This window comes from Leuresthes tenuis, unplaced genomic scaffold (genome assembly GCF_036924035.1).
Source record: "Leuresthes tenuis unplaced genomic scaffold, fLeuTen1.0.hap1 SCAF_2, whole genome shotgun sequence".
NCBI classification, from domain to species: domain Eukaryota; kingdom Metazoa; phylum Chordata; class Actinopteri; order Atheriniformes; family Atherinopsidae; genus Leuresthes; species Leuresthes tenuis.
In genome coordinates this window covers 28,684,147-28,708,946 of record NW_027325356.1, presented here as the reverse complement: position 1 = coordinate 28,708,946, position 24,800 = coordinate 28,684,147, and the positions used below count along the sequence as shown (strand labels likewise).

The 24,800-nt window shown below is 40.7% G+C and overlaps 1 protein-coding gene across 2 annotated transcripts in view; it reads left to right on the top strand.

The window, feature by feature from the left end:
- Positions 1-24,800, top strand: part of glceb (glucuronic acid epimerase b) — a 63,034-nt gene that overhangs the window by 10,495 nt on the left and 27,739 nt on the right. Inside the window, exons 2-3 of one of the 2 annotated variants that reach the window (XM_072380967.1) lie at positions 10,168-10,262; positions 19,951-20,480. In XM_072380967.1, coding sequence (XP_072237068.1) covers positions 19,964-20,480 — 517 coding nt within the window. In that variant the 5' untranslated portion in view covers positions 10,168-10,262; positions 19,951-19,963. The remainder of the gene's footprint in view (positions 1-10,167; positions 10,263-19,950; positions 20,481-24,800) is intronic. The other variant, XM_072380968.1, reaches the window with a different exon arrangement.

Below are 24,800 nucleotides of genomic sequence, written 5' to 3'. Positions count from 1 at the left end.
TGCAGACAGAACGGGTGTGTGGTCAGAATATGAAAATACAACTAAAGGAAACTGTGAACTAACAGGAAACAGCACTTTTGTCTGAGGCTGTACAGAAAGTTGGAAGGTATATGACCATCATGGTGCTTCATTAGTACTGCTCACTAATGCTCTTTTTTTTATGCTAAATACAGCTAGAGCAAATAGAGCAAATGACGGAAGAAACGCTTTCCCATATTTACATGTTATATTTTGATTTAAATGATTTAATAGTATCAAGAGCAATTATGTGTCTGTGCAGATGAACAGTGTCAGAATGATTTGAATCCTTACCTACTTGTGCTGGTATTACTTGCATCCATCCAGTGTGTGTATCCTGTTAATCCAATTCAGGGTCAGTGGCCTATCCCGGCTGCCACCCTGGTCAGGTTGCCTGTCCATCACAGGGCTGCACAGAAACACACGAGATAAACATGCACACTTGCACTCACTCCTCGGGGCAATTAACCTAACATGCATGTTTTTGGACAGTGCTAACCACCGCACCACCTGTCATATTGTACAGATATGGGATGATATTTAATGAAGTTTAGCCATTTAAATGTGAGCAGGGACTTCAGTTGACATTTACGCCTCTATTGAGATCTATTATCTAGCTTTAAAATTGAAACAATTGTTGATGTGATGCCTTGGACTCTACACTTTTACAAGTGTAAAAGAATGCATGTGAGAAGCTGAAGCAGCTAAATTAACCTGAGCTCTCTCTTATAGCAATCACAGTTAACTTATTTGTCTTGTAACAAAGTAACCAAGAAATGCACACAAAAAAAAAAAAGCTGTCAGCTTTTAATTATTGCATGCATTTAAATATATTCACAAGGGAATTTCACACTTCAAGGAAGCGTATGGGCCTTGAGAAAATAGATTGTGAGCATAATAAGAGCTGGGTTGTGAAAAGACCTGGAATAGCTTGTGGCCCAGGAGCACAGGGGTCGTGCACGTGCAGGACTGTGTCGGCAGCAGGATGCTGGGCACATTGTTGCACGGAGCAAAGCTTTGGTCCCTCACTTTTCTCACAATGGAGCAGGACGTTTATGTAATTTAAGCAACCCCTCTGCTAATGAGCTTCAGCTCAAGCTGGAAGGCCAAAGAGGATTTAGCTGTGAGCAGTTAAACTTCAGGCTACTTATGTTTTTTAATGGAAAAGAGAAAATTTGAAAAAGCATTGAAAAGATGACAGGGCTGCGTTGTTACTCTGCAGTTAACACTGCTGCATTAAAGCAAAGATATTTAAGTCTGCTGGCCTTTCTGTGTGGACTTTTTCTTCCCATGAGTGGATCCTTTGTGTGTACAAGGAGTAGTTTTATCCTTAATCACATGCGGCTTAGTTGAACTGCAGCGCAGTCGCATGTGAATATTTCAAACTGCTGCTGGCTAGTGCATGTTGGAGGAGACTCCATCTTATTTATAACAAGCGGAAATTCTCAAATTTTAAAGTCTGTGTAATTCATGTGCTGGTGAATTGCATGTAAGCTTTGAGGAGAGTCCCGCTTATGCAGTTTTTGTCACTTAGATTGTCATTGTTGACCTCTTTATTACTAGGAATCGCCTCTGCTCACTTTGAGCTCAGTTCATGTTCGTTTGCTTTGGTTTACTGAAACCTGACTTGATTTTTTTTTCTGCTTTTTTAACATATAACGAATGCTTCTGAATTCTGTGACAGCTGGCTGTAGAAAGCAATGGGAGTCTCGGAGTACAGGCATGTCTTTCACTGCTTTGCTTCTTTTCCACCCTTATCTACTCTTTATCTGTTTCCAATCCTTACAAACACATTTGCCTTTCTTGTCATCTCTAAAAACCGTTGATATGAATGAGGAATCTAATGAATTATGGTATATTTCAGAGTTAGTGCTTTAATCTTTTGCAGCTAAAGTAAAATGGACTGATTGATAACTGGTATGGTTAGTCAGAAATGGCAAAATAGGAACCTACTGCTAAATACACACATATTCCACAAATGTTGAATTTTATCCAACACCATACATTTGAGTTTCAGAAAGTGAGTAAAAGGGAAATGTTCCATGTTTGCGTGGTGATTTCTAACCTTGTTTTGGTTCTACAGCGTGCATTACAATGTGTTTCTCATTCACCCAATCAGACAAAGGCTCAAACAGTGCTTCTTATGTTATATCTGTTGCACTTTTCCCAACAATCAAACACTGGTGAGCATATCAGGGGCTTGGGAGGGGTTAGATAGTTCAGCTTATGGAGGAGTTGGGGCTTGAACTCTTGATGGTAGTCACAGTTAAAGAGCTTTGGCAATGCAACGGAACTGGCTACATATCGATGTGCGTTTGCTTCAGGCTTGTGTGTAATAGCTCTACGAGTCTCACGATTGAGATTGATTTAAAAAAGAAAACTGATGACAAAATATTCACATCTATAGATGTTTTCACACCTGAACACTGGAAATTTCGGAGTACAGTTTGCATCTAAGAGGGAAAAGGTGATGCGTGGTAGGATGCCTTTAATGTTGTAAGCACATCTGAAAAGGATACTATGTGTGGTCAAACTGGGGAAAAAAATGGAAATGGCCTAAAAGCTCCAGAAAGATGAGTCGATTTATCCAAAGTAGTTCTGTTCAGGAGTGACAGCAGAAGATTGGCAGTACTCTGCCCTGATGGGAGTAATAATTTGCTTGGAAATGTCAGTTAAAGTTAAACCAGTAGAATGAAGTAAAGACAAGGTCAGCTTGAAAGAGACATTTTTTTTAAATCACCTCAGGGCCTATCCCCTGAACAGCTCTCCTCTCTGCTGCCACACATGTTCGGCCATGTTGCTGGAAGGCCTGCAGACTCCTGACATTTCTGGGAAATTCCTCAGCTGTGTGCCAAGGAGCTTTACATATGAAATCTACTCCGTCTGGATTATCTTGGGAACTCTTTAGCTCTTCGCTGTTTTCTTTCTTTCATTTGAGGTATTTTCCCCGAAGGCTAGATTAAAGCCACCCATGTGAGCAATAACCCTGGAAACAACACGAGTAACTGAAGTTTGGGTGCTTTGCAGGAGACAGGTTATCGAGCTAAATCTAATCAAGTTGCAAAGAGAGGGTCAATTTTCTTCTAGTTAATAAATCAACAGATTTACCTAAAAGGCACACATAGACACAGCCTGCACATTCACCTCTTTGAGCGTCTTTGCTGCTCCTGTAATTAGTCTTGGAAAGATCATTACAATTGTCACCTGACCATGAATTCCTCCAGAAAAGTCATAGTCATAATTACTGATCCGTTGCTTGGCTCCATCACCCCTTTTTAACACAGAAACCGTGCCTTTCCATCCTATCACTGTTCCCCTCCCGAGACAGGAATGATTGGAATCATAAAGTGGATCTTCGGAGTCACATTACATTTACATTGCAAAGTTTGTTTAGTTTCCCTATTTTCGGCTGCCTCCTTTTCCATACAGATTAGAGAGGTGCCAGAACGAAGCAGTGCAGATATTTTGAGTGACGTTAATGATATAAATGTGCTCTGCATTCAAACAGTGCAGGAATTAAGACAACCGCCTTCCTTCAGTGTGCCTGCTATGATGGAATGAAACGACCCGAAACATTTTGGCCTCCTGTGTGTCCTTTTTGTTACCATTTCTGTCTCTGTCTGACTTCATCTTTTCAGTCAGAAGTCTTGACATTTTAACAACAAGACTCTCATTGAGGAATAATGATATATGCGTATGCAGGATTCTGAGGGAAGGAAAATAACCTCTGCCTCCCTCTTCCCTCAGAGCTTCTTTGTTACTCTGTCTTTATTTTTTCATTCTGTCATATCTTCCAGAGATTGAGCGATATATACCATCAAAGCCTTTTTGAGGCTTCCCACTCTCTCCCAAAATCCTTTTGATTTCTGACAGCATGAGCTGCTTAATATTCTAAACTAGTCTGTGGCCTTTTTAGAGAACTGACAAGGTTCTGAAGATGCGAGTCTTGTCTTCGTGCGAAAGGCAGCTGGGACACAGCCCTCTTCGTTTTTTTTTCAGGGCTAACACCACTTTTTTTTTTTCTTGACATCTTGAAAGGACTTTTTTCTCCCCAATCGCAGACAAACCAAATCATTTGTAAATTTATTGTGGAAGTTATTGTCAAAACTGAACAGAACTCCAGGATAAAATTCTCTTTCAAGTGTCAAGTATTTTGTTGGCTGATCGTTTCATTTTTCTATGACGCCATTAATGACTCCTGGGCCTTAACTAGTAAAGCCAACGTTTTTCTCCAAGCTGGAAAGAGTTCTCACAGTCTTGACAGGCACCGGGAGTATTTGCTTGGTTTCCTAAATCTAACCCTCCTATTCACTTTTATGTTAGTTTTTTTTTTTTTCTTGCAAACTTTCCAGTGCTCACTGCCACTCCAAAACTTGTCAGAGGCACTTGAGTCATCATGTTTCACTGTTTTGTTATTTCGAAATCAATCGGAAATATAACGCGCTGCTTCCCTAATGCATTTTTTGTTCTTTTTTGCTTCTCCAATGCTGATATCACAGTGATTTAAAGACTGCGTGCAACATATTCTGTTGGGTTTAGTTTTACCTACAGGGCCTCCGCTTCATTATGCCACAGGTGAACCGTGGGAGTATGCTGACTTGAAAGGAATACAGAATGAAGAATTCTGAAACTGGAAAGAGGAGAGCAAAGAGTTTGTAAACAGCTGCACCCAGTCTGGATTTCAGTTGGAACAACAGACCTGCATTTCACAGCCGCACAAAGGAAGGGACAGTCTCTAAATGCATGCAAAGCATCTCTAAATAACGTCAGAATTTACCGTCTATATTCCTGAATGCTTGTGACAGCCACAACGCTTCTCTCAGCGTGTGATACAAACCCACTAAAACCCTCTTTGTTTTGCTAAATCCAGTGTGAAAATTACCCTGAGGTTTTGAGAGCTGGAAGAGGTTGCATGGGAATGAAGCTTCGGAAGAATACGCCCAGCACTGGTGAATAGTTTGGGTTCACAGGTTTGTAGCATTTAAAGTGCACTCGCTGATTAAACTGTTGGAGAATAAAATCCTATTTCCTCTATATGAGGCTGATAAAACAAACAATAAAAAAGCAATGACTATATTTGGTCTCTTGGTTGAAGTAGATTTGTGTTAACTACACAGAGTCATTTTTATTGTGTTGACAGCTCTCTGTGGATCTTTTCAAGAGTCAGCTTTATTTGAAATTTAATCATGTAAATTAGCCCATAAAGGAACACTTTCTCCTCTTTAAAAGAAAAATGCTTTGACATCATTAACATTTAGCTTCTTCCTATGAATATACTTGTGTATAAGGTGGGATTGATTTATTTGTTGTGTTTGCTTCCAAGCTTGCAGTATCATCAAATAGAATTGTTTGTCATGAAAACAATTCTATTTGATGATAATATATTCATACCGTCAGCTCCTGGAAAAAGAGCAGTTTGTTTTAATCTGGCGTTTTCCCTTGGACTGGCTTAAATCGTTTGTTTTTCTCTAAAACTCCATTTCATGGCACTTTAGGTTTTGCATCTATGTGTACACAAGATAAGAAGTGATTACGTTTTAATCAGTTCACTCCAGCGCTGCAGCAGAAATCTCAGTTAATTGAGCTCTTCACTTTTGCAGGCTCAGAATTCTTGGATAATTCTTCGGGCATCAGATGGTCATTGATGGCTGGCACCACTGTGGTATCAGTGGTGCGATTATTCAGTGTTTGGTCAGCCACAGAGAAAATGCCCAGCAGATGGGTCTTCGGCTCTTTTTTACAAGTCTCAATAGATGGCTGCATGTGTCAAAATGGCAGCAAAAGAGGAACAACTCGAATAACTGATGACTGAATACCATTCCTAAATAGATATCCTCTGGCTGTAACGTTAAAGTTCATCATTGATGTATGGGATGCCAACCCCTTGCTTCTAACAGGTTAATTGCATTGGGACAGTATGTAAAGGTAATAAAAGGCTGTCGGTATCGTGTTAATCTCAGAGAATTGCATGATAAAGCACCTTGAAACAAAGTTAATGTTGTTTTGCTTTTACTGCCCTTGATCACACACCCTGAAGAGATTATTTTAAGAGCTCATTCTTAGCTGACCTAGTTCAGCTTTAAACTTTAAACATCTAACTTAAAATATTCAAAGTAAGTATGGCTAGAAAAATGGGCTCTCCATCACCCAGTCTGATGTAATTGCAGCTTATTTTGTTATGTTAAAGTGTTGTCATAGTGTATGCATCCCCTTATGCTGCTTTCACAGCTTTAAACAAGGCAGTTAACGCATTTAATTTTTAGTGCAATGATCACATGACTCAGAAACGACATAAGGGACTTTTGCTGTGTGACGTAGTGACACATATTTTTTCTTTAAGCTGAATGAACTTGGTATAATTTTGTATAAAGATGTTGTAGTTTCTTCAGAGGTGAAGAGATTTTTGATCGGTTTTGAACATGGTCTACCACCACATGCATAAGACTTAAAAGCTGTGCTTTTCTTTCCATTTGAGGCTCAGATGCAGGTTATCCCAGTTTTTTCCCCATCAAAGTGCCGAACCAGCTCTTTGTGTTTTGACTGCCAAAGCCCTGCTTCGAGGCCATATTAACTGGTTCTACAGTCAAGTATTCTGGTTCCATCCCACAGTTCCTTGCGGCTGCAACTGTCATAACGATGCCTGATAATTTTTTTTGGATAAATATGAGGACAGGAGGGTGTGTTTGAGCAGCCTGTGACGACAATATAGTTCAACGTTTTATGTTTCTTTTTTTTTTTAAGTAGGAAACTTTAGAGTACGGTTGCTGTGTATTGATCATTTTAAGTTTGTCCTGTTTGAGACACCGTCCCACCCGCAGGTGTTTTCTGTTGTAGTTGTATGTACTATGCAGGAGTAAAAAGACTCGTTCAGAGCAACTCTCCATGCTCTCTCACCTCGTTATTCATAGATCACTGGAACGCGAGTGAGTACATCACAAAAGTAATGCTATCTCTAATAATATATATGAGATAACCTTTGTATGACTTTGTGATAAGATTGCATAAGGTGAAGTATCTAATTATTTTTGTAGAACATTTATTGAACAGTTGCAGACCCACATCACAGCTTAATGTGAGTTTGGTCAAATTCTCATTGAAGCACTATCATAGTTTCGTAAATCCCTGTAGCTTTTTCTTATCTTATCTTTCCTGAACCACATGACGTATTCCATTGTGGTCCAGGAAAAGACAGGTGGAGGCTATTCTTTTTGTGCCATTTGACTGGAATGGGAAGGCTTATTGTTCTAGCAGCTAGCTTAACTTGTACTCAGAAAAATAGCCTCAAAGTAGTCGACCGTGCATAAGTTTTAGTTCTAATTTGATATAGAACAGTTTTGCTTTAAGCAGATGAACTTGTCACTATTGTAACATAAATTGCCACACTCCTTTTAATTCAATAAGTCATTGATCAGTCAGTTAAATGAGCCCATGCCATTCTACAAGTCAGCGCCACTCATTTGCATGATACAGCAGAAATTAATTTTACGTGGGAAATAAAGGGTGTTGGGAGGGAAGTAAATGGACTTTACTCAACCTATACACAAAGAAAAGTACAATGACTTAGTTAAATACAATGTAAAATATTAATAAGTAAAATAAGATAAATAAGTTTAGTGAAATAAATGGCGGGAAAATGCAACGGAAAAAATTATGGACAAAAACGATTAGGAAGAAATGTATAAATACACTATTACTAATTGAAGAAATTAGAAAAGAAAATTGAACAACAAAGTGAATAAGTAGGGGTAATAACACAGTTACACGAATATAGTTTACAATTAAAGATGAAATATCAGCCTGTTTCCCATTGTACACATTATTTGATTATGAATATTTTTCCTCTTTTTCAATAACCTTTACTGACATATTAATTTGTTCATAGAGTCCTTTATATTTTTATACATGCACGTGTGGAATTGTTTTGCATCCTGACCATTTCAGTCCTCCAGAGAAAATGTTTAAGAAGACCTTAAAATGCAGACATTTAATTCAAGAAACACATTTCAGTTTAATTTGTATGATAATGAGTGATTCTGTGGTTATTTTAACTCAAAACGACTCCATTATCTTGGAAGATATCGACAACAATTTGTCCATTTCATCGAGCCTTATTCTTGGCTTTCTTACTGTTTTCCCTTAAACTGCTATCAAAGGGCTGTAAAACATGCAGTGACAGAGGGAAGCCCAGCCGGTTTTATTTCTACAACGTAATTTGAGTGCTTTGTCGATAAGCACATCTCATTAAGAGATCAATGTGTTCTCTTTGATCTTGTGATTTAGCACCTTTTTTAATTTAATAACTAGTTTCAACTAGGGGATAGAAATGAATTGGTAAGATTAATTACAGAGTCAACTATCTATGTGACTTTGCATATTTAAACTGATTGATTAGCTTTACTTTGATGACCTCACTCTCGAAAAGCCAGTAAATTAATCAGCAGCAATTACAAATATGCATTTGAGTCCTGACCTTTATTTATAAAGCATCAGTGTTGAGGTGTATTAAGCATTGATTTAAGGGGTATAATTGGCCACAGTGGACTAAAATAACGACAGTTAATTATATTTCATTTTGAAAAGTCGGTATTGAACAGCTTCGTAGGAGCAATCAGTCATAATTTATTTAGACTATATAAAGGATTTCTTTCAAGTCTACTTAAATCATTATGCTTTAAGAAATATTGAGAACTGATCAATAACTGAACCATTCCAGTGAACATATAAACATTTACCTGAGTGAACTGGGCTTGTAACCAACAACCTTGACAGAGTTTTTCCTTTCACTCAGTGCATTCTTCACCTTCATGTCACCCTGAGTAGCAATAAGCTGGAATAGGAGATTGACGAATGGCTGACCAAAGTGTGGTCAGGAAGCACACGTTTACAATTGAATAATGAGGCCTTTAGTCTTGAGGGCTTTCTTATAAATTGTGAAGGAGGTCGATTCAAATGAAATTCTAAGAATGATATACGTAGCTTCACAGAGGATGTGTACAGAAGGTTTGAAAAAGGAAATGAGAAAATCTATAAATATTTGCATGCAGTACTGCAAATAATGCATAGAAGCCAACAAAGTCCATGGAATATACTTTATTACATATTATAGATTAAAGGTTTTCAGTCTTTTTTTCCTTGAAGCTCCTCTGCGCGCACACACACCCACCCCGATATGTATGTGCTCACAACAGAAGACTAACCTCCAAAACTTTACTGATGCTCATTTTTAAAATGATCGGTCCCACTTTTCCTTCCACAGAAAAAAATTGCAGCCTTTAGCTTTTACCTCTGTCCAGGATTGAGATGTCAGGTGTAATGTTTGTGACAGCCTGTTCCGGGCTTTCATTTATTACAAGGTGCTGAAGTCCGTCTCAGACAGGCACAGAGTGCTGAATGGGAGAAGAATCTCAAATTGTGTGTTTGGCCAAGCTGGATGAAACCGTGTCCTACCAAAATACAATTGTTATTGGTGTTTTTTCTCATTCATTGTCCTGGAAATATTCCTTTAAATCCGAATCATCTTGAAGGTGAGCGGGCTCATCATTGCAGTCAAGCCCTTCCACATCCATAAAACTGGAAAGGTAGAGGGCCAGCACTCATTATTCCTATAAGTGCGCATCTACATCAGTAAAAGGAGACTTAATTTCCCAAATCTGTACTTAAATGCCCTTGCTCTGTGCCACTGGACTGTCTCAGCTGCTCTGTAAATTGTCTCCCCTTTTGACGTTTTTCCGACTCTGAATGCATCTGCAGCCCTTTTAATTGAAAACGCATTTCTCAGCTGTTTGATCAGAGTTGGAGATGAACTCTTTGATTTCCTGCAGTCCTAAAAAACGCACAGCACTGGCCCATGAAACAACCGGTGCACTTCGTTGTGTAACAGCAGCGATCGTCCTGTAAACATGTTATGATCTTCCACAAGTGCAAATCTAATTTTTACAACCTCTGTGGTGTGAAGACCTCGCACATCTATGATCCTCATTCTAGGTGACCCCTGGGTTCAGAACCACTGTTGTAGATGACAACGTTCTCAGGTTCCTGTACAAACTTATTCTTAACCTGCTCTTGCACATCATGTACACAACATTACACTTTTGAAAGGGACCTTTAAGTGTTGTTAATACAGTTTCTGTTTCCGTCTCTTTTGTTTAGGTGCTGAAGAACCTCTTGGTACCAGAGGAGTGAGCTCTGGACAGACTGGTGAAGGTGGACGGAATGTTTGGTTCTTTGTAAATGGATTAGAAGAGGTGAGCATCCTTTCGGCCATCAGTCACAGTTACATGCTTGTTAGTCGAGCTAAAATTACAGCTAATTAAACCTCCAACCTTGTCCCAGTATACATGTACGTGGAGGAAAACATTAAAGGCATTTTGCAGCTTTAACTTTTTCTGTAGATTATGAAACATTTAAGTACAGCCCATTTAACTGCTCAGATGTTGTCTTTAAGTTACTTAGATAGTGATGTTGTGAGGTGACAAATTCTGGAAAGGTTTCAAGCGACTGTGAGTTTACACTTCAATGGGTTGAATTTCAGTCATACTTTCTGGCACATTTAGCCATCTGATTCGATCCCAAACTGCACTGTCTTGGTGTGTTTGTCCAGTTTAGTGGAGCTTGATGTCGTACAATTTTCCAGTGTCATTTAAACGTGCTAAATATTAAAATTGGGGTTAAGATACTGTTAGCTTTGAGGTCGATGAGTCCGACAAAGTAAACGCAGAGGAGGTTATTTTCTCCATGACTTTCATCCACACGCTTTGATCGTGACCTTGTTTGTAACAAGGTTTGGTTGTTTGTTTTAATAGAATGATATACCTGATGTGTACTGCAACCTCTCCAGCATGCAGATTTCGTCTTGTATAAGTATAAGGAGAGGCAGAAAAGACTTTCAACCAACTGTGGGTTCATTAGCTTGTATAAAATGGATAATTGAGTGTCAGCTTGAGTAGATTAAAGCACGTTCCCATGCAGCACCATTAGAATTTGAGTAGTCACACACCATTTCAGCACTGATGCTTGAGGTTGTTGTGTCACATGGTCATTGTGTTGGCATTACCCTCTGTGTAGCTATTTAGCTAACAATAATGTTAGCGGCACATCTCTATTTCAGATATCTGTGTGAACATATGCTGAAAATGACTCACTGCTTCAGTACAGTCTGGTGTGATAATCATAGTATAAGAGGATAATTATATTTTTAGTTTCTTGTTTCAGCCCTGCTAATATGGACATTTGGCTGGTCTCAAAACTGGTCTTGCTTGCTAGTTGTTTGGTGGCTATTAAGGTGGAAATGGGAAATGAAGGGGAGCTGTTCAGTGAAGAAAAGCAAAACATTTAAATGGTTTGACATTGGTACAAAATTCAGGCATTTATGGCACAATGAATGAAAGGCTTGGATCGATGACTGCTTTGGATTGCCACCAGGGAAGAAACGGCTGTAGCTCAGGAGAGCAGTCAGAAGGTCAGTGGTTCGACTCTCAGCTTCTCCGGGCCACACGTTAAAGTGTCATTGGGCAAGACACTGAACCCCACTTTGTCTACCGATGCGTCAGTAGTTGTATGAATGTGTCTGAATCATTGTGAAATCATTGTGTGAAAGTGCTTTGAGGGCTCAGACTGACCAGAAAAGCACTAAACAAGTACAGTCCATTTCAAGCTTTTGTCAAGAAAAAGACAGTCATGTCTGTCTGAACTGACAAGAATAAGTGAAATGGTGTCATAAGGACGTAGAAACTGGAGCTGTCAGACAGCATTCATGTTTATGGACATTAAAAAGAGATAATTTATTTAAAAAATGTTGACTTTGGTCATGTATTCATTATTAAGTTATTTCTATTTCTTAAAAACAATGTTTTTCTCTTCTCTGTTCCCCAAAAAGAAAGAAATCGCACATAGTACTGTTTGCAAAAAATCCCACCTCTGACCACGTAAGAATAGAAGCAATTGTTGCACAGATTCAGGTTCCTATCGATGTACAGACAAAGCAACTCAGTCGAATGCAGCCGTGAAACCACCTCGTTCTCCATCACCTTGAGATCCAAATGGGATTTTTACAACGACTTTGACCTCAGGCTCGGTCTCTTTGCATTTAGAATGCATTCTGACACCGTTGATGGGTTAATTTACATATATGAATACATATGTAAACAGTTCTGTTTGTGAAGTTGGCACCTACGCTGTCTTGATTAGGTCCCTCATTGTCATGTAATCAAACGTAATCAACTAAGAATGTAACGGCACAAAAAGCCAAAAACCCTTGTTTGCTTTCCCCCTAAATATTCCTGTTTCAGTTTGTAGTTGCAGCACCCGATCAGTGTGCACTAAATCTTACAAGCCGGGACTGTTTCCTGCTGTTTTGCATGTATCCTCCCCTCCATTCCTACTGCTTAATCCCTCAGCAGACCTCGGCTATAAGCTTTTTGGTAATGACCTGCTTAATCCTCCATAGTAAAGCACTCTGGCGCATTAACTTCAAAGCAAAGTTTACCAACTTACTGGCTTCCCCTGAACAAAACTTGTAAGTATTACTGTGTGCGGTGCAGGTTTATGTGTTGGTGTGTCATGTTGGTGAAGGTCTGTAAGCTGACCATCTGCCAATCTTAAGTCATGCAGGAAGAAAGGGGGTCTTGAATTATTTACTGGCTTACACACCTAAGCTGCTTTTTGCCAGTCAGTTGCTGGAGGTTTACATTGTTTTAACTTGTCTCGCCTGTGACATAAAGAGGCAGCTATTCAGGAATTGTATCATGAATATAAAGAAAATAAACTGACCTCATATCAGTTCAGATGAGGGTGATATATATTTTGGCAACAGACAGATTGACTTGTGTTGATAGGTGCTTTTTTTTCATGATATACTATGTAATTGTAAGTCTATTTTATTACAAAATGGCTGCAGATTCTCCCCGGAGCCTTCACAGTGTCATAATCAGACTCCGAACCGCAACGAACACCCACCGTACTTATCCACACAAACATCTCCACGGGAGCTAACATGCCTCTCAGCTTCATCATAAGCTGCTAATTCACAGGCAGTCTCCCAGCTGCAGCCTCACCTCACCAGTGGTGGAGCGCAGTGAAATGTCAAGAGTTTAGTTTAGGCGACAGCCTCTGAACCTCGAGCATACTGCGTTTCTACTACAGTCCCTCCCCAAAGGTTCCTCACAGGCACTTGACATTTTATTGCCTTGATGATTGCATCGTAGCAATAAAATGTCAAGCGAGAGAAGAAAAATTCTTGTCAACTGTCCCCAAGCACAGTGCTGTAGCATTCCTCTCATGTTGGGAATGTTGAGCATTTTGATCTGGGAGACCAGGACAGAGATAAGCAGCCGGTTTGACCCTAATGAACTTTCTGTCCAAGATTTGATTTCTTAAAGCATTTCATCCTTTCTCTCAGGTGCCAGGTTGTATTCCTTAGCTGTATTACTTTGAGATTTAGAGGACAAAAATCTCCACATGCAGACACGAGTTAAGACGAAACAAAGCATCACCTGCCGCATCACGGCCTCCATCACCTGTTACAGTCAACACAGACACATGTTCACAATCACAGCTTAAAGCCTTTGATTTTCTGCAGCAGCAGCACGATTGCATCCCAACTGGGACATCAGGGATTCATCACAGCGGTGAAGCTGCTCAACCTGTCAGTCTGTTAAGTGTTCGCTCAGCCCGCTGCAGTGGGAAGTTGTCGGCAATTTCAAGTAGGAGCGAGATGTCATTAAATATAACAGGGTAACATCAACGGACAGTTTGTCTTTCACGCCATGTTGCAAGAGGGCTACCTCGCATTTAGTTTAAATATAATACCTGTTAATGCACTGATGATAGTTTTCATTAACATTGATAAATGATTACACTTACCCAAGCAGCAGGGATTTTTGTCAGTTGATTATAACTCCCAGCCTTGAGTGAGTGTGCTCACTTTGAAATGTATGCTGAGGGAGACTCCTCTTTTACAGAAGTTTATGGTAGTTTTTGCTTACCCTCTCCTCAGCATTTAGATTATAGCACATTGGTGCTTTTGATGGCAACAGAATCACTGCTACTCTGGATTCTTTCTCATCTATCTAACGTAATTTTAGCCCAGACAACCTGGGTCCATCGTACAGTAATGTGCACCTCACAGGCCGTCATTTCCTTCATTTTCCTCAGCTCTGCGACAGGTGCCCTGTAATTCTGTCTTTCCATTTTTCTCTGTTATTAGCCCCACCTCAGTTCCCTGAACTCCTCTCAGTAGCTTGTCTGCCTTTGAGTAGTTTTCAAAATGATTCAGTGCGTGGAAGCAGGCTTAGAAGGAAGTTGCACTTGAATCATTTGGTCTATTCAAAAACGTCAGTTAACAGATCTCCAAGTGATTTTTCAACATCAAAAAGGTTCTTTTTTTCCCCATGTTTTTAGGGTATAAAACTCAATAATTCAACAGCTTACTTAACATGAAATAAATTAATTGTGTCAAAGCCTGTGTCCAGACTCACATCACGGCTGCTAATTGCCATGTGGCGTAACCTGGTCTGTGGAGCACAGCTGGCATATTTGCAAAAGGGGTGAGCGAGAGGCATAAATCTGCTTGCAGGTCTGTATCAATGGACCGATCATTTCAGCAGCATATGGACTTTTAATTGGTTCTTTGTCGCATGCTTTTGCCACTGATGTGAAGTCTTTCCAAAACTTTACAGCGAATACTTGAACCAAAACTTTTTAACCTATTAAAATTATATAGATTAAGTTTATTTTTGGTCTTCCTTGTTTTAAGTAAACATGGCAGCAGAAACATGTTATCATCTTACAGTTGTGTTGTCTGAGAAACTGTGCGACAGCAGTTGGGTTAAATCCAGGCTTTTGTTAATCTGCTGTTAACGGTAAATTTATCTGGTTTTTTTTCCTACTTCTGTCAGGTCCTTTTGATCACAAAATTATCTTAGAGACTCCAAAAACGTCACTCTCCTCCATATTTTGTCGCTGATATACGCCACAGGTGAGCTAGTCAGTGTGGTCGTATATAACCAAATCGTAAAAATAAAAAATGCAACACGTAATTTTCTTTTCTCCAAAGAAATCACAGACGGGGCACAAACCATAAAGCTCAACTGTAATGAGCCTCATCATGAGTCGTGTGCTTGTTTTTATTGTAGGGGTTTGGAAAACATTACAATAAATAGTATGTTTGGGCAAAACCTTGCCAAAATAATCTCAAAAACCATTCAATGTTCCATTTTGCTTTCCACATTGAATGTCTAGAAGTTTCAGTGAGTCTCTACCTGCGACTGCTGGCATTTTTCAATTTCCTGACTAAGCTGAAAAGCTGATTTTATTTTCCAGTGTCTTTTGCCTTAATCTCCCAAGCAAAGGGGACTTTTATCCTACAGCAGGATTGTCGTTCACCTCCTGCCCAGCTGCATCTGCCTCTCTTTTTTTAATACATATTTTTCATGTCAGTGTAGTTTATCCACCAGATCAGAATGTTATCACCAAAAAGATTAGATCAAGGTAAAACCTCCTGAGCTCATCTCATAAATACCAGATTACGGAAAGACCTGTGATATATCAACAAGCTCTTTCTGATCTGCCACCTTTATGGTTGATGTCGGAACTTTTAAGAAACTGCAAGTGCCTCACTAAAGGTTATTTATCATGATGAAATTTTTAAAAAATGAATGAAATGACAGCGTCCAGTGCTGCATTTTTTTGCACTCGCAGCCTTCCACTTTGACCTCCTACCAAAAGGTTAATTTATTCATTTACATGTCATGAAACAACAATATTCATCTTCTGTCTCTGCCATGGAGCAAGGATAGTTATTTATCCACTTGTCAGGAAGACTGAAACACAAATCATTCTGAGCTTTTTGAAGGCACATACAAGGCTCTTTTTTTTTCGGTAAAATCAGCCTCCTGGTGGATTCGGGTGAATCTGGGTCAAAATGCACCAGGGACAATGCGGCTCTGTCTGCGTAATGAGCTAAATGCAGTTTGTTTGCTTTGGAATTAACTGGTTCTTAGCAAGTTTTGAGTATCTGTGATTTACAGATGTCTTAATTTGTGGAAACGGAGTCCAGAGAGCATGAACAATCATGTCAAACTGAATATTTTTTCGGCTTAGTTTACATGATGATTACTTCTGTCCTTATTGGGAGTTTTATTTGAAATTTTAAAGACTGCCAAGGAGAAATAGACTCTGCTGAATAAACTGGAAACATTCCTCTATTAAAACCACACAGAAGGTTGCAATCTTTTTCTGATCTGCTACACAAAGTCTAGATTTATGTGGGATCCGGTGCCTAAAGGCAGGTTTGGAATTAAGAATATTTAAACAGTAAACACTGTAGAAATGCACAGTTAACCCATACATTTGCACTCTAAACATGGAAGTTGATAGTCAAAGAGAACATATTTTCAGTATTGACCGTGTTTTGATGCAACATCACTGCTCAAACAGGTTTAACCTTAATTTTCTTCTCTGATAAGAAGTCGGTGCCTGTGTGGAGGCAGGTGTGGCTTAAGTCAAGTTAATGAGGGCTTCAGGTAAGACATGGGCCCTGTCAACAAGCTGCAGTGGGAAGGTTGAAACCATCTTCAAGCAGGGTTATCTTTACAAGTGTATAGAGAGAACCTCTTCCCCCAAGAAAGAACAAAGCATCCATGATATTTACCAGACAACCTGCTAAATTCACTTTGTGAAACATTGTTTGTTGCCTTGCTCTGGATTTATTGTATTGTTGAATGGATTTAAATCAGTTGAATCAGTTTAACATGATAAACCCCAAATGTGTCAGAGCGTGTGCAACTATTGTGCATAATTGTCACGTTTACTCTGAACCACTAAAACATCTGTAACTATTAGTGAGTTACACATTACGACATTCAAATACTTGATTTTGGCATTTTGGTGAAAACCTTTCAGTGACTGATTTAGGCCAAGTACACATGAAGATTGTTTTTTTTTTTTTGTTTGTTTTTAATAGTTTTTCGTCTCTTCCACTCTCCCACAAAAAAAAATCCCACCCACCATTTACCAAAAGTGCAGCCTACACCAGAACCTCTGCTGCAGCGTGCTGGGGTCTGACTGGTGCCCTTTATCCATTAGTGATCCATCAGTGGTGCATCCATCCACTCAAACAAGAGCCACTCTCATCTTATCTGTAAACAAAACCCTGGAAAAATCCATTCTCAGGTATTTCTTGGCTCAATCGTAATGCTTAAACTGTATAATCTTATCCATTGGTGGGCATATTTCTGCCTTCTTTACCTTGGTGTGTCTCTGAGCACTTGACACCTTTTACTTCAGGTAGGCTGCAGCTCTGGAATATGGTGGCCCTCTTTCATGCCAGGCGTTGGACTATTCTGAGCAAAACCTTTGATTATTCAGTGGTCTTGCATGAATATTTTAGCTATTTGTTGAGTGTCATCAGTCTGAAAAGCTTATAGGTTAGAAAGAGTTTCTCAGAGTCGGATCTCCTTTGCACATTATACCTGAAGTCTGGAAGCTGCCTCATAATTTTGCATACTATAATCAATCAGTTGATGATCACTTCAGGGCACACTCTCCTTCACTAAACTTATTGTCATGAAATATGAAGCAAATCTAGTTGCGCTTTCTACTGAGTGCAGCGACAGACAGTTTCTGAGTCTCGCTTTGCATGTCACCTCTTGGCCTCTCTTGTGCTTTGTCTCCAGTTAGATATGGCAGAGTCAAAACATTAAAGGTCTCTTATCCATAAACAAACTCTCTCTTGTTGTTTACCTGCCCATGACATTGGCTCCTCTTCCTCTGAGCTTACTGTTTGAGTCTTGAGATGTAAATGACATGAGTGAAATGGGACATTGCTGTGGATGAACCGTATCTAAGTTAGCATGAGGCTTTAAGATGCTGTTCGTCCTCCTGTGCTTAAGCCCATGCATATACACCTTGAGCCTGAGGTCAACACCAGCAACAGAGTGCTATAAAAAGAGGCAATTATTTATAGTCGCTTCCTTGACTGGGCTGGTCCTACTTATCTTTCGGTGTGCAGTCCACAGGCCTTCTACATCACAGTTTCAGCATTGTCAGAGCTCCCATCAGTCCAGTCTTTCATCGCTGCACCATGCTGTATGGTCTCCAAATATCAATGATCGCTTTTATGTGTGGCAATGATTTGTCAGGCAGAGATGCATCAAAGCTTCTTCCCACCCGCTTGATGGAAGACAACGGGAAGAAGTTTTAGAATTGAAGCTGATAAAAAGGTTTTTTCTGACTTATCTGTGCAGAAAGCCTTTATTCATCATCTAAACTTAAACTCCTTCAGTGTTTGTTCTTTGGAGCCCTCTATAAGTCCACTTGTCTGTTGATTAGAGCCGTCTTAGACAGTGGCGTTGTTCAAGAGGCCTCTGGCACTATAATTTGACTTTGCGTCTCCATAGCAGATTGCTGTTGCCCAATTAATGCATGTTAATTGAGCTGACCTTCAGGGGTACCTCATTTAAGAAGAGATTGTGAAATGGTCTTGGAGAGTAATGATTTTCTCCTCTCCTTTCTCTGTCATCACTGTAACAGTGAATTTTGTGGGCAGTAAGCTGTAATTAGTGCAGAGGAGGAGATCTAAGGATGTCTATTGATTTCTTGTTTGCTTGGTGAAAATGTCAAAGAAACCCAGTGGGCATAAAAACATGAATCCTGCCTCGCAACAGGACAAGGAGCATGTCTCACTTACGTGTTGAAATATTTTTTAAAAAGGATTCAACATTTAAATGATTCCAAAAAGATACACATTTGGTGGAATGTGTATTTGATACAGGCTGTGAATGATCACATGGCAGTAACCTTTGTTCTAACTCAATCTTAAGATTGGATTTAAAAATGTCAGCGTAAGACATGAGTGATGGTGTGAACCTTTTGAAAGGGTAATTGGGTTGATGCTCCGCAAGACCTGAAGTTGCAATATTTGAAGAGCAAGTGGGAGATGCAACGCCCTAAAATTGAACAACCTTAGAATGAACAAGGGTTGTCTGGAGGCCAGCAACGGAAAGTTTACTGTAGTTCTCCATCGTTTCTTTGAGGGAATGACAATGACACTGAAAACGACAGTAAAACATTGATGTCATGTCTTAAGAATAAATGTTTACTTTGACCAAGCCGTCATTTAGTGTGGCTTGGCACAAAGATGGGAAAGATGTTTTGTGACCGTTTTGGATGCAGATGATGGTTATACAGTTGTTTTATATGAGCAATTATTTCTCAACTGTTAGCGGGAACTTCCTGAAATCTCTGCTGGTTGCCTGGCAACTGCAACCAAGAGATAGGCTGGTGTACTCTTAAACTTGAGTCTTTTGTAAGAATTAAACTAAATATAAGATGTTAATTGTGGTGGTTTAGAAGTTCTACTCCATGGATGCTGTTTCCTTAATTGTTTTCCTGTTTTTAGAGTTTGACCTAAACTGGCTCCAGCTATAAGAAAACTTTTAACCTAAACTCTATATATGTTCGATAAGAGATTGTGAGATGCAGCAAAGAGCGGACGTGATATGAACCCAACCCAAAGCAAAAAGATAAAAATAAACATGGGAAATATGAGCCATTTGTCAGCTGCGACAGTGTTGGCTAATGAATGAGACAGACTCGTACACCAGCAATCAAAGCCCAAACCACGATTGCTTATTGGTTACAGACTTTTTACTCGTGCGTCTGTGGAAAACTTGGTTTAGTTGTCCTCAGGTGCCTTGAACTCATTCACAACTCCAGTGCAGTCTCTCCCCCTCTGAGAGTTGTTTCAGCCAGCCTTATTGATATAAGAAGGTTTGATAAAACTTTTAGTTGTTCACCAGAGAACAGCAGGATTTTTACCGATTCAGAACAGTTCTGAGAGGGGATTTCCTCACAGTCCACTACCAGAAGAGATTTTAATTGTCCCGACCAAACGTCAGTAGTACGTGCTTCTAATGTACTGTTTGTCTCACACAGGCAGGTTGTGACCATGCGCTGTCTGGCTGCGAGGGTGAACTACAAGACCCTCATTGTTATCTGTGCCCTCTTCACACTCATCACTGTGTTGCTGTGGAACCGCTGCTCCAGTGACACCACCATACGCTTCCTGCCCCGGGCTGCCTTTTTGGCTCCGAGTCCTAAGATCGGGGATGTTAGCATCAGCAGCCAACAACATCCTCCCCAACCTCCAGAGCCGCCGCCTGTCGTTGGGGTGGTTGGTGGGATCAAATATGAAGAGATCGACTGCCTTATCAATGATGAATCCACCGTCAAAGGCAGGCGAGAAGGCGGAGAGGTGTACCTGCCCTTCAGCTGGGTGGAAAAATACTTTGAGGTTTACGGCAAAATAGTTCAGTATGACGGCTACGATCGGTTTGAGTTCCAGCACAGCTACTCAAAGGTTTACGCCCAGCGTGAGCCCTACCACCCCAATGGTGTCTTCATGTCCTTCGAGGGATACAACGTGGAGGTTCGCGATCGTGTCAAGTGTATCAGTGGAGTGGAGGGTAAGACGTTTTTATTGATTAAAGACGTGGTTACAGTTTGAGATTGATAGAAACACTGTGGAACTGATTGTAAAGGATTGTTTGGATAATGGAGAAACAAACGGTGGTTTGTGCATATGAATCCCAAAGGAAAACAAAAGCTGTGGTGATTATACTTGCTCATACTCGGCACAGTTACATGCACAGGTGAGTTTACAGCTTGACCTGGCCATTTTATTAGATTACTGTTCTCACCCCAATGTATATTCACTGGAGGGCAATCGAGTTATTGACCAAAGAATGTGAGTAAATGTTAACAATATGTGTGCAATATTGTTATTGTCCTGCCCTGCACTTTACTCAATGTACAACTGTTACCAGAATACAACATACAAAACAGTGTACATACAGTGTCACTTTCATTAATACTACTGCCGGATGCACTCGTCACTTTTATTATATGCACCTGCTATATTCTGTTACTCTACACTACAGTAACTCATTTTATTTCTTTTTCAGAACATTTCAATGTTATGTTAAGCCTGTCTTAACATCCATTTGACAAAGATGCAGAAAAATATGTGAATGAGAGCAGAAAAATGCTGCAAATCCATTCCCAATCTCTATTGGGAATGGATTTTATTTATTTTTTTTTTATTTTTTATTTTTTTGGCTGCCACAAACGATTATTTTAATTGTCGACTAATCACAGATTTTTTTTTTTTTTTTTTTGATTAGTTGACTAATCGGATCATACATATATTGAATGTAAAACATACAGCGTATTGCACCAGCATGCAGTTGCTTCTTATATAACCATCATTATCTTTCAGCTTGGAGTGTTTAAGGTATATGCTAACTACAAAAAAGACTATTAATATCATTGTTCTTTAACCCTTTGATGAAATATGCAGATTGTTGCAACAAACAGTTAATTAACTGTGTAGCAAACATACAAAAATAAATACTTAAGGTTTTTTTTTAGTTTTTTTTTTTAGGTTTTTCTTTCCTTCATTTGTCTCTGGCATCAAACATGGCTGCACTTAAATCAAATGATGTAGGCACCTGAAACTAAGGAATTATTCACAAAAAATTTTGGTCTCACTGACTCGGATATAACACCAACATGTTCAGTATGGACTCAGTCAGGACATTTGCTTGCTGAGGTGTGCATGTAGCTAGCTTTGTAACAAAGCCGTCCATTGAAGATTAACGTACTGTTTTAGCACTGAAACGTAACGTTAGAAAACATTAGCGTTCCTATTCAAACACATTACTGTTATAACGGTACAGAAAACGCATGAAATATGTGTGTTAAGGCTAATTAATCAAATTGTCATCGCTAATGTTAACGTTTACAGCCATCAATATGAGTAAGTGGCAGGTTAACTCTCTGTTTACGCAAATTTTAGCAGCTAACTAGCCAGTTAGCTTACCAAGATGACGGTCCTTCTTCACAATCAGCCACAGCAACATGCTTCCTTTTCAGGTGCTCGTGCATCATCGTTGTGCTGCCGTGGAAGGCAAGTTCTGCCTTGCAGATAGTACATTGCACACATTTGTCTTCAGTTTTCTTAAAATGCTCCTCCGTTGCCGGGTAGCCATGATACCGGAGCCCGTCTGGTTTAACTTCCTGTGACATCACGGCTGACACCGGTTACCACTACTGTGCATGTGTGTCAAGGACAGAAAGGCTGCCGCGGCACTGTTGAGAGAAAAACAAAGTTTGGAGAAAGAAAAAAAAAAAAGAAACGACACATCGACTATTAAATTAGTCGTCAATGAATTTAATAGTCGACATAATCATGACTAGTCGACTAATCGTGGCAGCCCTAGTTTGCAGCCATTTTTCCTTCAAATTTATAAAAGAGCATTAAGTGTTTATCATACCTATGCACACGGTCCTGCACCTTTTTCATTCTAGTCTGGATTTTTTTTAGATTTTGTCGTTAAATGATTTTTACATTTATGTTTGTGTAGACTTAAGTGTTTCGTGGAAAGAGATCAAATGTACACTGTGAGCTGTGTTTTTGTGATGGTTTTTTACGTCGCTGAATGTTACATGTTAGAGAGAGTTACACTGAAACATGACTTGACTAACGAGATGGAACCGGATTTCAGAATCGGCCACTTAATTGTTTTTCTTCCTTCTCAGACACTAACAAGAAAAATTAGTGTTAAGCTTTTTTGGAAGCGTGTCTTTTGTTTTCTATTCTTTACCCAGCCACTGTTAGTATTTCCTCATACTGACACGCAGACTTGGATGCGAGTCTGTGTTCATTTGCACTCGCACTTCATGCTCAAAGTTGTTTTCTTTTCAAGGTTTCTCTTTTAAAATAATTGCCCGGAAGGATCAACAGCTCATTTTAAAAGGCTATTAGTTGAAACCAGATGGTCATCAATATTGTTGCGTTACTCGCCTGCTTGAGGAAGTGTCTCTGAATACTTGTCTGAAATTGCAAGCGGTCATTTTTCCCTCTCATTTTTGTCAGATAGATATATCCATCAAATAAAGAGGAGACATACGATCACAATATGTTTCCCCACACATTTAACCACGTCAGTGTTATCAGAGAAAAATACAGAAGAAGAGGGGGTTCAGTTTGCCAAGGGAAGTTTTATAAATGTAAAGCTCCCCTTGATGCCCATTTATTTATTTCTGTTTACAATATATGACATGTAATAGAACTGAACCGGACCGGGGGACAAGGAATGAAGAAGAGGAAACAGAACAAAAATAGAAACAAAAACCAGACAACCAGCTGCTACACCTGTAAAAAAAAAAACGGACAACAATCCATGGCCTCTGAGGGGAATCCAGCCTTAGCGCCACCAGGAGCACCTGAAAGCAGACAAGCAGAGAAAAAACAAACAAAAACAAGCACAAGAAGCGGCAATCGCATACAACACAACTGTGGATATAGATGACCTGAGACGACATGATAATACATCAACTGCTTAGCGACCATGCTACTGGACTAGTGTGTGTGTGTGTGCGTGCGTGCGTGCGTGCGTGTGAACATGCAACACCCATGGCACAGGACCTACATGGTAACCGTGCTTAGTTATGAGTGTATAAGTGTACAGGGCCACAATCCACAGCCCCCCCAAGCAATCAGAAGCAGGCAGAGAGGGCCACAAGACCCAGGCCACCAGCAGCCCCCACAGAGCACAGAACCCAGGAAGCCCTCCGCAGGGACAACCACGCATCCACCCAGAAGACTGCAGAGGAAGCCCCCGGACAGAGCCCCCATAAGCATAGGGCAGAGGCCCTCCGGGAGCCAGGGGCAACAGCCCACCAACCCCGCCAGGCCCCAGCCGCCCAGACATGGGCCGTGCACTGGACCCGGGCCCCAGGAGCCCGAGCGCCCCCAAACCCCCCGGCAGAGGCCCCACCCAATACCCAAGAGGGCCAAGCGCCCAAGACAGCCACACAGTGGGTCAGTGCCTGCCCCAGCGCCCCTTGCCAAGTGCCCTGGGAGTCAAGACGTGCCCACAGGTGGGTGAAGTCGCGAGCAGCGGGGAGAGGCAACGCAGCCCCCCCATCGGGAGAAGCACAGGCAGGCCAGGCGACAGCAAGTCCCAGATCCAGGCCCAATCATTACCACACACACTTTCACGTCCCATACATCCACACATCCACACGTCCTCCCTCCCTCGACTCCGCTGGGGTGTAGTGCAGCGGGCACACCAGGGGGCCAGCAGTCCCCCAGCCACCACAGACCCCGAACCAGCAGAACAATTAATTAATCCTCCTGGCCCTTCCCGCCCCGAGCAGCAACCAGGAAGCAGGGGTGTGGGAAGAAGACCCCTCCCCTCACCCTTCTGGCTCTTCAATATTTTCTAATAGTGAACAATTAAAATTGAGGGGCAGCCAAACTTGTAGAACTGGGAGCGCGGCCCTCTGGGCAGCCTACATACCCAAAGAGCCCCGCCCACCAGATGCCACCCCCTAAGACCTAATGTGTGTGTGTGAGTGTGTTTGATAAGTAGTAATGTCTAAGGTGTAATTAAAACAGGGGCGGGGAACTGCAGAGTGCAACCAAAGGGGACCACCTACGTGGCCCCATCCACTACACCCCACCGAACACACACGCCCCAAAAACCCTTCATTTGTGAGTGTGTGCTGTGTACAGGAGCCAGAAGGGAGAGGGGTATGCGGATATACACTGGGGGAGCTACTCTCGGAGAGGGCAGCCAGGGACCTGCAGCGACCATATTCCGGGAGCTACTGTACCCCCAGAAGGCACCCATCCCGCCCCACCCCACTACACCCAACCCCACCTCGGAGGACCTCTACAAAAAACAAACAAACAACAACAAAAAACAAACAAACAAACC